The sequence below is a fragment of the Danio rerio genome, chromosome 22, assembly GCF_049306965.1.
Source record: "Danio rerio strain Tuebingen ecotype United States chromosome 22, GRCz12tu, whole genome shotgun sequence".
Classification (NCBI taxonomy): domain Eukaryota; kingdom Metazoa; phylum Chordata; class Actinopteri; order Cypriniformes; family Danionidae; genus Danio; species Danio rerio.
In genome coordinates, this window is record NC_133197.1 from 7,620,466 (window position 1) to 7,635,680 (window position 15,215).

The following is a 15,215-nucleotide window of genomic DNA, read 5'->3' on the forward strand; positions in this document are numbered from 1 at the left end:
AATGTGAGGTTGGTTTTGAATGAGCGAGTGATGTTAAATCTCTCCTCACGGGCCCTCATGAAGACATCAGTAAACATATTCCTGCTCTTACACCTTTCAGCTGCTTCATAATTCATAACGGCGCCGAATTGATCGCCTCCTTCAGGAGAATTCCGACGGGAGGCGTAACGTGCCCAAAATATATATGTTTACTGTTAAAAATTCAGCAGGGACGGGTAAGCATGGGCAACAGGTTTCATTTGGGGACGTGTTGACGGGCGCGCTGTGCTTGCTAACAGCCCGACGGTAATTTTCAGAGATGTTACGGGGTTTATATTCATCGCCTGTAAACTGCTGCCATCCAAAACATTTTTATGTACAATAAATAAATATAGCGTCTGAGTTTAAATTGGAGTCTGATAGTTTAATACAAGCTATTTTGGCCGTCTGCTACATGACTGAGGGGCTGCATTCTGATCAGGAAAGCATTCAAATAACAACAAAAATAAGTAGCGAGAGCAACAATATACAGGACAGAGGTTTTATATTTGTATTATATGTTGTAAAAGCCTCAAAACCAAACCAAAATATAAAAAATAAAAAAAAATAAAAAATACTGAATCTGGAATAGATATAAAAATGTATGAAAAAAACACAAACAAATTGTTAAATAAACTATAAAATTTACACAAAAAACAATAAAGTCTTTATAAAGGCAAATTAAAATGCAATTTAATTATGCAAAATTTATGCAAAATTAAAATGGGGAAAAATGTTAAATGTAAGAAATATTCCGAAATTTTCAAACAAAATTTGCAAACATGTCATCAAGTCAATATAGGAATATTTGTTATTATTATTATTATTATTATTATTTTTATTATAACACAGCAAGCTTTTAACTTCTGTCATTATAGAACAAGTCTACCAGGGTGGGGGGCGGGGATTCAGGGTTGTTGTATGATATGGTCATATGAAGTATGCTTCCTATATTAAACAAAAACGGAAATAATAAAAACAATTGTTCACAAAAAAAAAAAAAAACTATTTCAATACAGGAATATAAAACCATATATATATATATATATATATATATATATATATATATATATATATATATATATATATATATATATATATATATATATATATATATATTTTTTTTTTTTTTTAATCTAAATTGGAAAGAAAGTGAAAGTAAAAGTTGTTTAATCAAATGACAAAAACATATTTATTAAAATGCACCATAAAATAAAATAAAACAAAATAAGGCATTAAAATGACAAACACCATTAAATTAGCATATAATTAGCATACACGCCTTTTGTCTGAGTTTAAAAACTAATAGCTAAAAACTTTCCATCATACTGGATGAGCAAAGACATTTTGCTTTTCAGAGGAGCAGAAAGCAGAATGACACACACACACAAACACACTGTACTAACAAACTGGTACGCCCATATGTGTGTATCCATGTTGTTTTGCTTGTGCATGCTCTCTCTTTCGATCTATGTCAATCATTTTTAGGATCGCCCACTCCAGTTTCCTATTCGTCCGTGAAAACGTAAATCATCATTACTCTCTGTGATGTCATCACATTCGCTGTCAATCAGGGATGTGTTTCCCAAATAACGACATAACTTGTGGCTGAACTATCACAGTATCGTTTAGGAAAAGAACGATGTAGTGACGAGTGTTTCCCAAAACTAGTTTCTCTGTCTCAGATACGTCGTTTGAACTACATTAGTTATAACGTAAAACATCCAGAATCATATTCAGTACAGATACAGTTCTTAATAAACAGCCTACTATAAATTAAAAGCATTAACATATGCTATATATATTTGTTTTTACAAGCTTTGGAAAAATTCTGCTTTTAAATAATAGGTCACCTACAGCTTCATCATGGGCCGCGGTTGCGTTCAAAATGGCATAATGGCTTTCAAAGTGCACTGCGAAGAGTAAGCAATTGTCAATATGAAGATCGCTCACAATGAACTGTAAAAAATTACTTAGAGCAAATTACACTCAAGAAAGATGACTTTAATGCTTTTTTTTTTTTTTAATCATTCCAAGTTAAAATGTTGGAACGTTTAAAATGAATAGGGCATAGGGGAGATATATAGAATAGCTCTAGAGGTGAAGTTGCAATTATACAAGTTTGTAATGTATGTTTGTAATGATGCAACTTGCGATCCAAGTTTTAGGAACCACAAATAATAACTTGACTTCTAGTTGATCATTTGGTATCAGAAGTGGCTTATATGAAGGCAAAGGCCTCTAGATTACGCTTATTTGATCAAAATAAAATATCATCATGCCTTTATTTTTAATGATTTCATTAGAACAGCAAGGCCTGACTTTGCTTAGACAAACTTCTTGTCACATAAATAACGTAAATTATAGAATAAAAAGCCATGGTGCAGTGGAAAAAGAATTAATATTGTGTATGACTCCCATGAGCTTGAGCATCTATATTTGCAATGACTCAAATTTATTTATTAATAAGTCATCTGGAATGGCAAAGAGCATTCTTTAAGGACTCCCAAAGTTCATCAAGACTCTTTGGACCCTTCTAACCCCAGACAAGGGCACCTTGACATTCTTGGCTTTCAGGAACTTTGATGTGGAGGCTGAAGTATGAGGAGCGCTATCCTACCGAAGAATTTGCCCTCTCCTGTGTTTTGTAATGTAATGGGCAGCACAAATGTCTTGATACCTCAGGCTGTTGATGTTGCCATCCACTGTGCAGATTTCTCTTTCGCCCCTTTACTGAATATAAATCCAAACCATGATTTTTCCTTCACCAAACTTGAATGATTTCTGTGAGAATCTTAGGTCCATACAGGTTCCAGTAGATCTTCTGCAGTATTTGTGATGATTTTGATGCAGTTCAACAGATTATTCATCAGAAAAATCGACCACTTTTCCAAATGATCAACTAGAAGTCAAGTTACTATTTGTTGCTCTAACAGCTGGGATTAACAACAAGACTTTTGTCAGGTAGTGTACATATTATTTTTGCTGTTTGAATACTCTACAAACTGAGTCACATCAAAATGTTACCTCTTTAACTAAGCTCTGAAGTCATAACAAACACATTGTGAATAAAATGATAATTTCTGCAGGAAATTATCTGGACTAACGGTCAAAAACACTCTGATAAATACTCAGAAATTGAGGAAGTTTTAATGCAAAAACTTTGATCAACATTCCAAAACAAGTGTAAAATGCATCACATTGAACGAGTTTCCAAACACATAATGATGGTTTTAGGTTTCAGACATTTTAATACACCTAAGTACTATATAGCACAGCATTTATGGTTCATTCAAGACGACTATAATAATTATTTTAAACATAACTGGATGATGTGCTTTATTCGCATTAGATACACACCGTTTCTAATATTACAAGAACATTTACTCTATTCTTAGGTTGAAGTGCCACTTCCATGTATTTCGAGAGATGTTGATGAATTACCATGTTGTAATTCCAGCAGCTCTAATCTCTCCCCTACAGTGTAGACTAACATGAAGGCCATCGGCTGTCACATAAAAAATAATAAAATCATTAATAAGCTGCTTAAATGACAAAACTATTCAGAATTGGAATATCAAATATTTCACAAAATAATCAGAAAGTCTGTCAAAATTTTGTAGAAAACTAGAGAAAAAAAAGATGAATGCATAAATCATTAGGTTGCAAAGGTTTACGTTAAAAAAAACCTCAATGAGAGTATTTAAAAGTTTTGTGTGAAAGAGTTAAGGGTGTCCAAATATTTTCTACGGAATACAAGACAAACACTGACTGAAAGTTTTGCATTGTTTACTACAGCATTGCTTTCCTACCAAAAAAAAAAAAAAAAAAAATAATAATAATAATAATAATAATAATTTAATAAAATTAAAAGACTCTTCTGAAGTTTGGGATTGGATTGGGAAGTGGACCAAGAGGAATCAAACCTGATCCGTGGACAAAAAGTCTGTCAAATTCTGGCAAGGCATTCGTTCTTGGGCCCGTGGAGGGTTGAGGCTATGCAAATGAGAGGAAATCACGTGCTGCGCAAGACGGAAGAATTCATTCCCTTTACCGTCACGTCTTGTTAGGACGACTTCACAACTCATTTGTGTGCTCAGCCGTGCGGAGACGTCGTGTTGCAGAAGCGAAGTCTCAACAGGACGGCGGAGGGGAACAGGAAACATGCGGCATCTGCAGCTCAAAAGCAGCGTTTCTGCCAAACAGATGGTTCGCCAGGCAGGTAAAGTGGGAGAAAGCCAACTCCCGCAACACATCGCACTTCCCGCCCCCCTGAGCGCCCGCGGGGAATAACGCCACTGTCAAACCCAAAATTGCGCTTGTCAGGATTACGAGCCAGAGAACGTCCTCTGAGCCCACCTTCTGCTCCAGCAATGCATTGAAACGCCATTTTCATCCATTCCACCCTGTTTTCTGACACTCACTACACTCTTTGGAGGAAACAGGCTCCCCGGGGTTCGCCGGAGGGCTGGGTATCTGCTTAGGTGGTAGACAATCATCCCCGGGATGGTTCAGAATTGGAACACACCTCAGCGGGCCTCAGAGCAAGAACATCAGACGGCGAAATAGCAGGAGAAAGGTGCAATCTGCTGGGACGAAAGTTTATAAGTAACACATGAAAGTGTGAGATGAAGAGGGAGAGGCTTGAAATAACACCTGAGGTTTTCCCTGGCTCAGGTGGGATCCGGGTGGATTGTGACCTCATCAGCAGCTGTGATCACATGACCAGGCGGAGAGCAGGTGCACGAGGAGCTCATCATTTTAACCAGTGACTGTAGTCCAGAGAACACATCCATCACTCGCCCTCGTGCCTTCAACACCCTTTGCCCTCTTAAAGGAAGAGCTCACACAAACGTGTCTGGTTTAATGTGAATGAATAGATGATTTTAACATCATTTTGTACTACAAACTGGAGACAATAATAGCTTTGTATGTATATTTGCATGTACACACACAGACGCATGCATATACAGTTAAAACCAGAGGTCTAGATACACTATAAAAAAAAAAGAAACCGCTATAAAAAAGTGTCCGATGGTAAATCATTCTAAACGTTTACTATTTTAGGTCCGTTAGGATTACCTAAATGATTTACATTTGCTAAATGCCAAAATAATGGGAGAATTTTTCAGGGGATAATTTTTAATTAATTTCTAGACAGTCAAAAGTATCCTTGGTATTTTTTTAGCTTTGCTTTTAAACTATAACTTTGGTCAAATGTTTTGGGTATCCTTCTACAAGCTTCTCACAATAGTTTAATGGAATTTTGGCCCATTCCTCCTGACAGAATTGGTGTAACAGAGTCAGATTTTGAAGCTGTTTTGCTTGCACAAGCTTTTTCAACTCTGCCCACAAAAGTTCTATAGGTTTGAGCTCAGGACTTTGTGATGGCCACTCTAAAACATTCACTCTGTTGTCCTTAAATTACATTTTAACTAATTTGGCAGTATGCTTAGGGTCATGGTCTGTTTGGAAGACCCATTTGTGGCCAAGTTTTAATGTCCTGGCTGATGTCTTGAGATGTTGCTTTAGTATTTCTACATAATGTTCTTTCTTCATGATGCCATCCATGCTGTGAAGTGGACCAGTCCCTCCTGCAGCAAAACAGCCCCACAACAGGATGCTGCCTCCCCCATACTTCACAGTTGGGATGGTGTTCCTAGGCTTGTAAGCTTTCCCCTTTGTCCTCCAATGTAACACTGGTCATTATGGCTAAACAGTTCAATCTTGGCTCCATCAGACCACAGGACATGTCTCCAAAAATTATTCTGCTTCCTAATGTTATTTAGCAAATTGTAATCTGACTTCTTGGTCGATTCTGGCTTGTTGATTTTCCTTTGTTGTCACAGAAGGAAGCAGTGTGTTTGAGGTTTTCCTTAAATACTATTCTACAGTTGTGCCTCCAATTAACTCAAATGTTGTCAATTAGCCAATCAGAAACTTCCAAAACATTGACACCATCATCTGAGCTTTTTCAGAGGCATAACAATCTTATCGTATGTAAACTTGACTTTCAAGAAAAGTTATAACAATTTCTCAAAAAAATCTCTCTCTCATTATTTTGCTATTAAGCAAAACAGAAACAAATGTGATAATCCTAACTTACCCAAAAGAGAAAAAGTTTAGTCACATTAACATCTGACTTTTTACAAACATCTTTTTTTGTAAACTTCTGGTTTCAACTGTACATGAAGAAAAAAATCCCACATTTCAGTTTATCCTAGAGCAGGGGTCACCAATCTCGGTCCTGGAGGGCCGGTGTACCTGCAGGGTTTAGCTCCAACTTGCCTCAACACACCTGCCTGATTGTTTCAACTATACCTAGTAAGACCTTGATTAGCTTGTTCTGGTGTGTTTGATTAGGGCTGGAGTTAAAATCTGCAGGACACCGGCCCTCCAGGACCGAGATTGGTGACCCCTGTCCTAGAGGGTTAAATGTCTGACATCATTCATCCACTCATTTTTAATCGAAAGCTTTTTTAATCACCAGCTTTTGTGTTGCACAGATCCAATAAAGTCAGAGAGAACTTTCAACAATGGCACAACCTTCAATTGTAGGTCAATTATTCCTTTAAATTCAACAACAAGCCCAGGAATCTTCAGTCTGAGCAAACAGGAACATTTGTGTCTGTTAGACTCCAGGCACAGAGCCAGATACTCGATGTGTGTGTGTGTCCCGAGGCCTCATTGTGTTTTACCTAAGCGAGACACCATTGAGGAACAAGCTCTCATTGAAGGTTATAAGCTGTAAGTGTGTGCGCCGATATCTGGGAACATGTCCTGATGGCTGCAGGAGAGCGAGGAATGCTGGAGATCAGGCATCTGGGTGCAGCATGTGGCCATTGCTATGGGGGAGCTTTGAGGAAAGTGTGTGCGTGTTTCATGCCTGAGCATCTCCAACAGCTTGTCCCCTTGACGGAAGTGACATTTCTCTCACTTTCTCCATCTTGCCTGCCATGCCTCGTCTCGCTGTGAGTGGAAAGTTGGTTTGGTTGAGCTCCCGCTGCTGTCAGAGCTCATTATGCAGGCGCCGGTGTGTTTTGGCCCTCGGGGGCCCTACAGTAATGCTGGATGTCCACTGTGGCCGCTGGTCTCGCTGGTGCTACGGGATGTTTGACAACACTGCGAATCGCAGGTCAAGATGTGCCAAATTGGAGCCGACATACATAGCGCAAGTGAACGCATTAACTCTGCTTTGAAGAGTAGTGAGCGGCCCGCATAACAGCGTCTTTACCAGTCTTTTGAGGTGATTCGTTTTTAGCCAGAATAAGAGGGAAGATTGTATGTGACCTTTATGGAGAAGGTAATGCACTGTGTCAAGCACAGAGAAAAAATAAAACTAAACAAAGATGCCTGGCAGACTGAGAGAACATGTAAAAACGCAAGAACAACAGTAACAGAGTGCAAACTGAAGCAGGGTTAGAATATCGCTAAGCTAATAATGATGCTGTCAATCAAGACGATGACTTACGATAAAATGCATTATTTTTTTGTATAAAACAAATGTTTTTAATGGGGATTTTGAGAGAAACGTGTAAAAACAGAAGAATAACAGTAACATACAGTGCATCCGGAAAGTATTCATAGCGCTTCACTTTTTCCAATTTTTTTTTATGCTACAGCCTTACTCCAAAATGGATTAAATTAATTTATTTCCTCAATATTCTACACACAATACCCCATAATGACAATGTGGAAAAAGAGTTTTTGAAATTGTGGCAAATTAATTACAAATAAAAATCCTGAAAAATCACATGTACATCAGTATTGACAGCCTTTGCCTTGAAGCTCTAAATTGAGCTCAGTTAAATTCTGTTTCCACTGATCATTCTTAAGATGTTTCAGCAGCTTCACTGGAGTTTCTCTGTGGTAAATTCAGTTGATTGGACATATGAAAAGGCATACACCTGTCTATATAAGGTCCCAGGGTTGACAGTGCATGGCAAAGCACAAACAAAGCATGAAGACAAAGGAACTGTCTGTAGACCTCAGAGATAGGATTGTCTCAAGGTACAAGCCTGGGGAAGGTTACAGAAAAAATTCTGCTGCTCCGAAAGTTCCAATGAGCACAGTGGCCTCCATCATTTGTAAATGGAAGATGTTTGGAACCACCAGGACTCTTCCTAGAGCTGGCCGACCATCTAAGCTGAGTGATCAGGGGAGAAGGGTCTTAGTCAGGGAAGTGATCGATAACCCGATGGTTACTCTGTATGAGCTCCCATGTTCTTCTGTGGAAAGAGGAGAACCTTACAGAAGGACAACCATCTGTGCAGCAATCCACCAAAAAGGCCTGTGTGTTAGTGGTCTAATGGAAGCCATTCCCTGCCTGGAATTTGCCAAAAGGCATTTGAAGGACTCTCAGACCATAGGAAACCAAATTCTCAGGTCTGATGAGACAAATCGAACTTTTTGCAGTGAATGCTAAGCGTTATGTTGGGAGAAAACCAAGCACCGCTCATCACCAGGCTAATACCATCCCTACAGTGAAGCATGGTGGTGGCAGCATCATGCTGTGGGGATGTTTTTCAGCAGCAGGAACTGAAAGACTAGTCAGGATAGAGGGAAAGATGAATGCAGCAATGTACAGAGACATCCTGAATGAAGACCTGCTTCAGAGTGCTGTTGACCTCAGACTGGGGCCACGATTCATCTTCCAGCAGGACAATGACCCAAAGCACACCACCGGAATATCAATAGAGTGGCTTCACAATAATTCTGTGAATGCCCTTGAGTGGCCCAGCCAGAACCAGACCAAAATCCTATTGAACATCTCTGCAGAGATCTGAAAATTACTGTACACAGTCACTTCCCAACCAACCTGATAGAGGTTGAGAGGTACTGCAAAGAGGAATGGGCAAAAATTCCCAAAGACAGGTGTGGCAAGCTTGTGACATTACATTCAGAAAGACTTTAGGCTGTAATTGCTGCAAAAGGTGCATCAACAAAGTATTGAGCAAAGGCTGTGAATACTTCTGTATATGGGATTGTCATGTTTTTCATTTTAATAAATTTGCAACAATAAAAAAAAGTGAATTTATTATGGGGTTTTATGTGTAGAATGTTGAGGAAATAAATTTAATCCATTTTGGAATGAAGCTGTAACATAAAAAATGTGGAAAAAGTGAAGCACTATGAATACTTTCTGGATGCACTGTAGAGTACAAACTGAAGTAAAATTTGCATATTGCTAAGCTAACAATGAAGCTGTCACTTGATATCAATAAAGATGGTTGCTTGCAATAAAATATGTATTTTTATATAAAACAGTTGTTTTTAGTGGAAAAAAAAACAGAACAATTGTAAAATAGAGTGCAAACTGAAGTAAAATTAGCATATTGCTAAGCTAATAATGAAGATGTCATTTTATACCAATCAAGACTGTTATTTACAACAAAGCATATTATTATTTTTGTAATAATTTTTACAGGGTTTTCAGGCTTAATGGACAGGACAGTGGAGATAACAGACAGGAACATGTGGGGAGAGAAGGGAAGGATTTGCACAGGACCTCGAGCCGGAAATCTAATTTAGGTTGCCGTGAGCACCTTAGCGCTATGTCAACTCTCTAACCACAAAGCCTTTGGCGCTGACAATATAAATGAATTTTTAAATAAAGCAGAAGGAAAGCCACAATGGACAGAGTGCAAATTTGGCCAGGACACGGGTTTAACCCCTACTTTTCCTTGGAGGACATCCTGGGATTTTTAATGACCACAGAGAGTCAGGACCTCGGTTTAACGTCTCATTCGAAAGACGAGGCAGGTTGAGCGCCCCCTGGTCTCACTAACACCACTTCCAGCAACAACCTAGCTTTCCAATGTGGTCTCCCATCCATTTGATACAAATCAAGATGGTTACTTGCAGAATTTCTATATAGAAATTAGTAAAATGTATATTAAACATTTGTATAACTTACAGTAATTGTTTTCAGTGTGAAATCACAGAGAAAAAAAAACCTGAAGAACAAACATAATACAGAGTGCAAACTATAACTAAACGTAATACGCTAACCTCTAAGGGTATTAAAACAAGACTGGAAAATGGATATAAACAACAGCACTGTTTTAAACGACTCGCCTAAAGTGACATGCTAACGGATTAGAGAAAACATTAGTATAAAGACACAGGTTATCCATTACACGCCGAAACCAATAAACCTGCAAATGTGTTTCTAATTAACTCCTGAGATAGCTATGCTATGCTTAGTGGCTTAAAAAATTACCATGCTAAATGCTTCTAAAGTCTGTCCTTGGCAAACTGTAAATCCTGTATCCAAACCCACACACACACACACACAGTTCCATAATCCACCTCTTCAAACCGTCAAATTACAGGCAAACAGGAGCACTAGTCATGCACAAAGCATAGGTTAGTGTTGAAAATAGGTTTGAAGCTAACTTCAAAAAGCTCCTGCGAGCAGCTGTCCACTGAAGATGGCTTTTAATGGGAAAATACACACTTTTACACAAGACCTACAATGACAGAGCAACAGTGTGTCATTTACACGAGCACATTCATCTCCATTAACTGTCTGCAGCGGATGAACGCGCAGACGCTAGCGGACAACTGACATGTTTTGTTATGTTTTTGATTATGAGCGAGTTATATGTTTAAGGCAATGAGTCATTAGTTAAACTGATTCATTCGCTTGATTCACACACTTGTTTACTCAGTTTACTGCCTGTGAGTGAGTCAGTGAGTTGTTATTGGACCTCAAATGAATCTGTTTCTCAACTAAATGATTAAATGAATGATTCGATGAGTCACTTGTTTTGTTCTTGAAACAAATCAGTTAAAAATTCAATGAATCAATCTCATTGAATGAAAAAATAAGTCTCATTTTAGAAACAAAACAAAGTGGCTGTCTTTATGAGTGACTGACTGAATCAATTAGTTGAAAGACATTGATTAATTTAAGAAAAAATAAATGTTGAATCAAATAATGAACTAAATTCATTATTTGACTCATTCATAAAGAAACTTGTTTTGTTTATGAAATGCATCGTTTTTCAATTAATGGATAAAATTAATGATTCAGTGACTCACTCAAAGTCAATTGTTTAAGCTGACAACTTTGTTTTGGTTATGAGTGATGTGACTAAATCAACGAATCATTAATTGAACTGATTCATTCAAACACAGTTGTTTACTCAGTTTACTGTCTGTGAGTGAATTATTGATTCACAAAATTCATTCATAAAACATAGGATAATAACTCATAACTTTATCAATGATGAGTCAATGATTCGATTTAAACCTAATTTTGAAGAACAAAAACAAGCGATTGTCCTTAGAAATCATTCATTTAATTGATTATTTGAAACAGATTTATTTCAGGAATATGAATTAGTCATTCAACCATTAACTAACCAATTTATTAGTTCAGACAATAAATCATTTCACGCCAGTCAAAACAAGCAACTGTCTTTATAAATGACTTGTATTCATTATTTTCAGGAACAAAACAGTGACTCGTTACGACTGAATAACTGAATCGATTTAATAAAATAGTGGAAAAATCTATTTATTGCTGTTGTTCTTTAAATATTTTTAAAAGTGCATCACAAAATTATTTATTGAATTAATTAGTTACAAATAGATTCACTTATTAGCAAAACAAATAACATTCTTTTTTCAACAAGTCACTGAATCATTTATTCAATCCATTCGTTGAAACAGTGATTCTTTTCGGAGACAAAACAAGTGACTCTCAGAGCCCTGTCATGGACCATATTTGTTGCTATTTTCAGACCAGCGCAACTGTCATTTTGATATTTTGCGCCACGTAATTTAAATACCTGATTTATTTGCTCTACTTTGTGGTCTCATAGGTGTGCTGGTCTAAGAAGCAGGTGTGTTGAGGCACATTGTTGGCGCATTGCTAATTTGAGAAAATGAAATAGACTGCACCATTGACCAACTAAATGCTGGTCTAAAGTCCAGCGCAGAGCGCATTAGTTATAAGCCTATGCTGGTCCAAAACATGCGTACATGTTAATACACACAGGATGTACAGCAATAAACAAATAACTTTACATATAAAAAATAGGGATTAAAATGATACAAAAATTATTATTTTATAAAATTATCATTTATATAAAAAACACTGCTTGCATACCTCATCTCATTTGTATAATGTTATTATTAGCAGTATTATTTATAATATGCATATTTATATTTGCTTAAATAAAAACAAGTTTAGATTTGTCCACCTGTCGGGTTTTGTAGATGTATGCGTCACCCATATGGGGCATAAGAATAGGATGCGTGTTTGGATATAACTCCACACGTGTGTTTGAGCACACTTCGTTATTATTGTTCATTTAATTGTTTGCTGGACAATATAACTGAATTTAGAAATAGTTTTGAAACAAATCTTTGCGCTTAATAATAGAAATTTGATATGAAGGCTAATGGATGTGCAATGTGAAGTGGGTCACTGACAACAGAGGTGTGGATCCAAATGCAGAGTTTAATACACAGAGAATGGTCAGGCAGGCAGCAGTCAACACAGGAGCAAACACATGTATACAGGCAATTGTGGTCAATACACAGGCGAATGGTCAAAAGGCTGGCAGCAGACAACAAACAAACAAGCAAGGAAAACGCATTGTAATGTTCACAGTGACAGTTAAACAAGACTCAGCCATGAAGTGTGCGTGTGCGGTCGGTGTATATAGTCCTTGTAATCAGTCCATGAGCAGCTTCAGCTGTGAGTGTTTGCAATCAGACCGGTGTGTGTGCAGTGCATGAATGGACCTTGTAGTCCATATAATGCAGGAGTTGTAGTTCTGTGTGATCTGTGTGTTTACCAGCGATCTGTAAGAATTAGATCGCTAGTGATTGTGACAGGATGTTTTCAGCGGAGTGTGTACAACACCATTTCCTCACTTCTTGAAAGTAAAGGAGTAAAGAGTAAAAGTAAAGAGGCTGAATGGAGGTTGCTCGAGCAGATAGTCTGTATAACTGTTTTCTTGCTAGTGAAGTGTTCAGTTTTTCCACTTACAAAGTCTGCCATGTAAATAACAAATCCGCTATGGCGCAATGCAACTGTCTCTTAAAGAGAATGGGAGATGAGACTCTGATTGGTTTAACGCACATTCTGCTCAAAACATACCCATAACTCTTTAAGAGAATAAGCACAACCCTGTTAGACCATGCGTCGGGGCACAGAGTGTATTTTTCAGTCTTAAAAAAAAAACAAAAGTTGATTTGGACACGCTCTTAATGCTTTTGCACCATGCACTTTAGACTTTGCGCTTAGATTGTCAAAATAATCGATTAGTTGAAACTAATTGAGCCAGACACTATGTTTGTCTGAGTAGAGTTAATAAAAAAAATGGACAAACCATTTAAAGGACCAAACATTTTCACACTGTCTGGGCACTCAAATACATAAATTCTTACATCATAAGCAAATTAGTTTTGTATTCCAGATTAACTTGCAAAAGAAAAAGAAAAAGCTGTATTTAGCATATGCCATCATTGTCTTTAAATAAAACTTGGTCACAAGGCATACAAAACTACACTAAGCTTATAAAAGGTTACCGAACTGCCTTACATGCTCCTGACTAAATTTAGACTGCAAGCTGTCATATTTGTGGACGTACATTTAATAACACAAGAGAAAGGTGAGATAAACAGGATGATTACAGCACTATCGCCTGGAGGTTGGCTAATATTCATCAAACACAGCCAGCAGGCGGTCCATTTAGATCGGGTTATTTTCAGCTAACTAATGACCATTAGCCTCCACAACTCTGTCTGCAAACATCCGCAGGCCGTCCGCGCGCCGCTCAACTGAAACAAATGACATAATCTGCTGAATTTAGAAAACGAGAGAGGAATACAATCAGGATTATATATCTGAGGGAGCTCACGAGGCATGCACCACTCGGGTATACTGTAGGAACAAACTGTCTTTATGAGTGAATCATTAAATAATTGAATTAGTCGATCAATTGAAACACGTCGATTCAATTCAGGAACAAAGCATGTGAGTCACTGAATCCTTCATTCAGTTAATTAGTTGAAGCACAATAGTTTGTCAGTTCAATCATTAGGTTAAATCAATTCATTTAAGGAATCAAATAGTTTATGATCTATTTGAGTGAATCATTATATAGCCGATTCAGTCGATTAATCAAAGCTGATTGATTCATTTCAGGAACAAAGCAAGTGAGGAATTTATCACTGAATCATTAATTCAATTTATCAACTTGAATCAGTGGCTTATTTGTAAAAACATTAAAAAGTTTTTTTTACTAAAATTAATCAAGGTTTTAAAACAATTCAATTAAATCACTGATTCAGTGGTTCACTCAAAGTTATTCAGTTATTTTTGCTCCTGAAATGAAATGAAATCGGCGTTTCAACTAATTGATTTAAAGGATTCAGTGACTCCTTAAAGTCAGTGTTTTTTTCAAATAATCAATTGAATGAATGATTCAGTGACTCACTCAAAATTATGTTTAATTATTTTTGTTCCTGAAATGAATTTCTGTTTAAACCAGTTGAGTTAAAATATTCACTAAGACTTTTTGGTCCTCAAATGAATCTTTTTTTTCAACTAATTGAATAAAAGAATCGCTCAAAAAGACTGAAATGAATCAGTGTTCAAAGTTCACTCAATCAGTGTCTCATTTTAGGAACAAAATGTCATGTCTTCATGAGTGACTGACTGAATCATGAATTCAATCAGTTAGTTGAAAAACATTGAATAATTTAAGTAAAAAATACATAAATTGTTGATTCAAATAATCAACTAAATTAATTATTTGACTCAAACATAAAGTCACTTGTTTAATGGAATGAATAATTGCTTTGCAATTAATCTATTAAATTAAAGATTTAGTGAGTCACTCATAAAGAAACACTCGTTTTGAAATGAATCATTGTTTAAACTGATAGACTGAATGAATGATTCAGTGAATTGTTTAAAAAAACATACACTTGTTATGTCCCTAAAATCTGAATCCCTAAATCTTTTTAACTAATCAGCTGTATAAAGGATGCAGTTACTCATTCATAAAGATAAACACTTGTTACAGTATGTCCCTGAAATGAATCTTCTTTAATTAACCGGTTGTATAAATGATTCAGTGACTCGATTATAGACAAACACTTGTTACAGTATGTCCCTGAAATGAATCTTTTTTCAACTAATGAGCTGTATTAATGACTCCGTAACTCATTAA

General features: G+C 36.8%; 2 protein-coding genes across 3 annotated transcripts in view; one reads left to right on the forward strand and one right to left on the reverse strand.

The window, feature by feature from the left end:
• Nucleotides 1-15,215, reverse strand: part of asic1b (acid-sensing (proton-gated) ion channel 1b) — a 383,191-nt gene that overhangs the window by 186,012 nt on the left and 181,964 nt on the right. The window lies entirely within an intron of this gene.
• LOC141380084 (uncharacterized) lies at nucleotides 7,979-8,620 on the forward strand. Its single transcript, XM_073936767.1, is given in 1 exon segment — nucleotides 7,979-8,620. A coding segment is annotated over 1 exon segment (642 nt).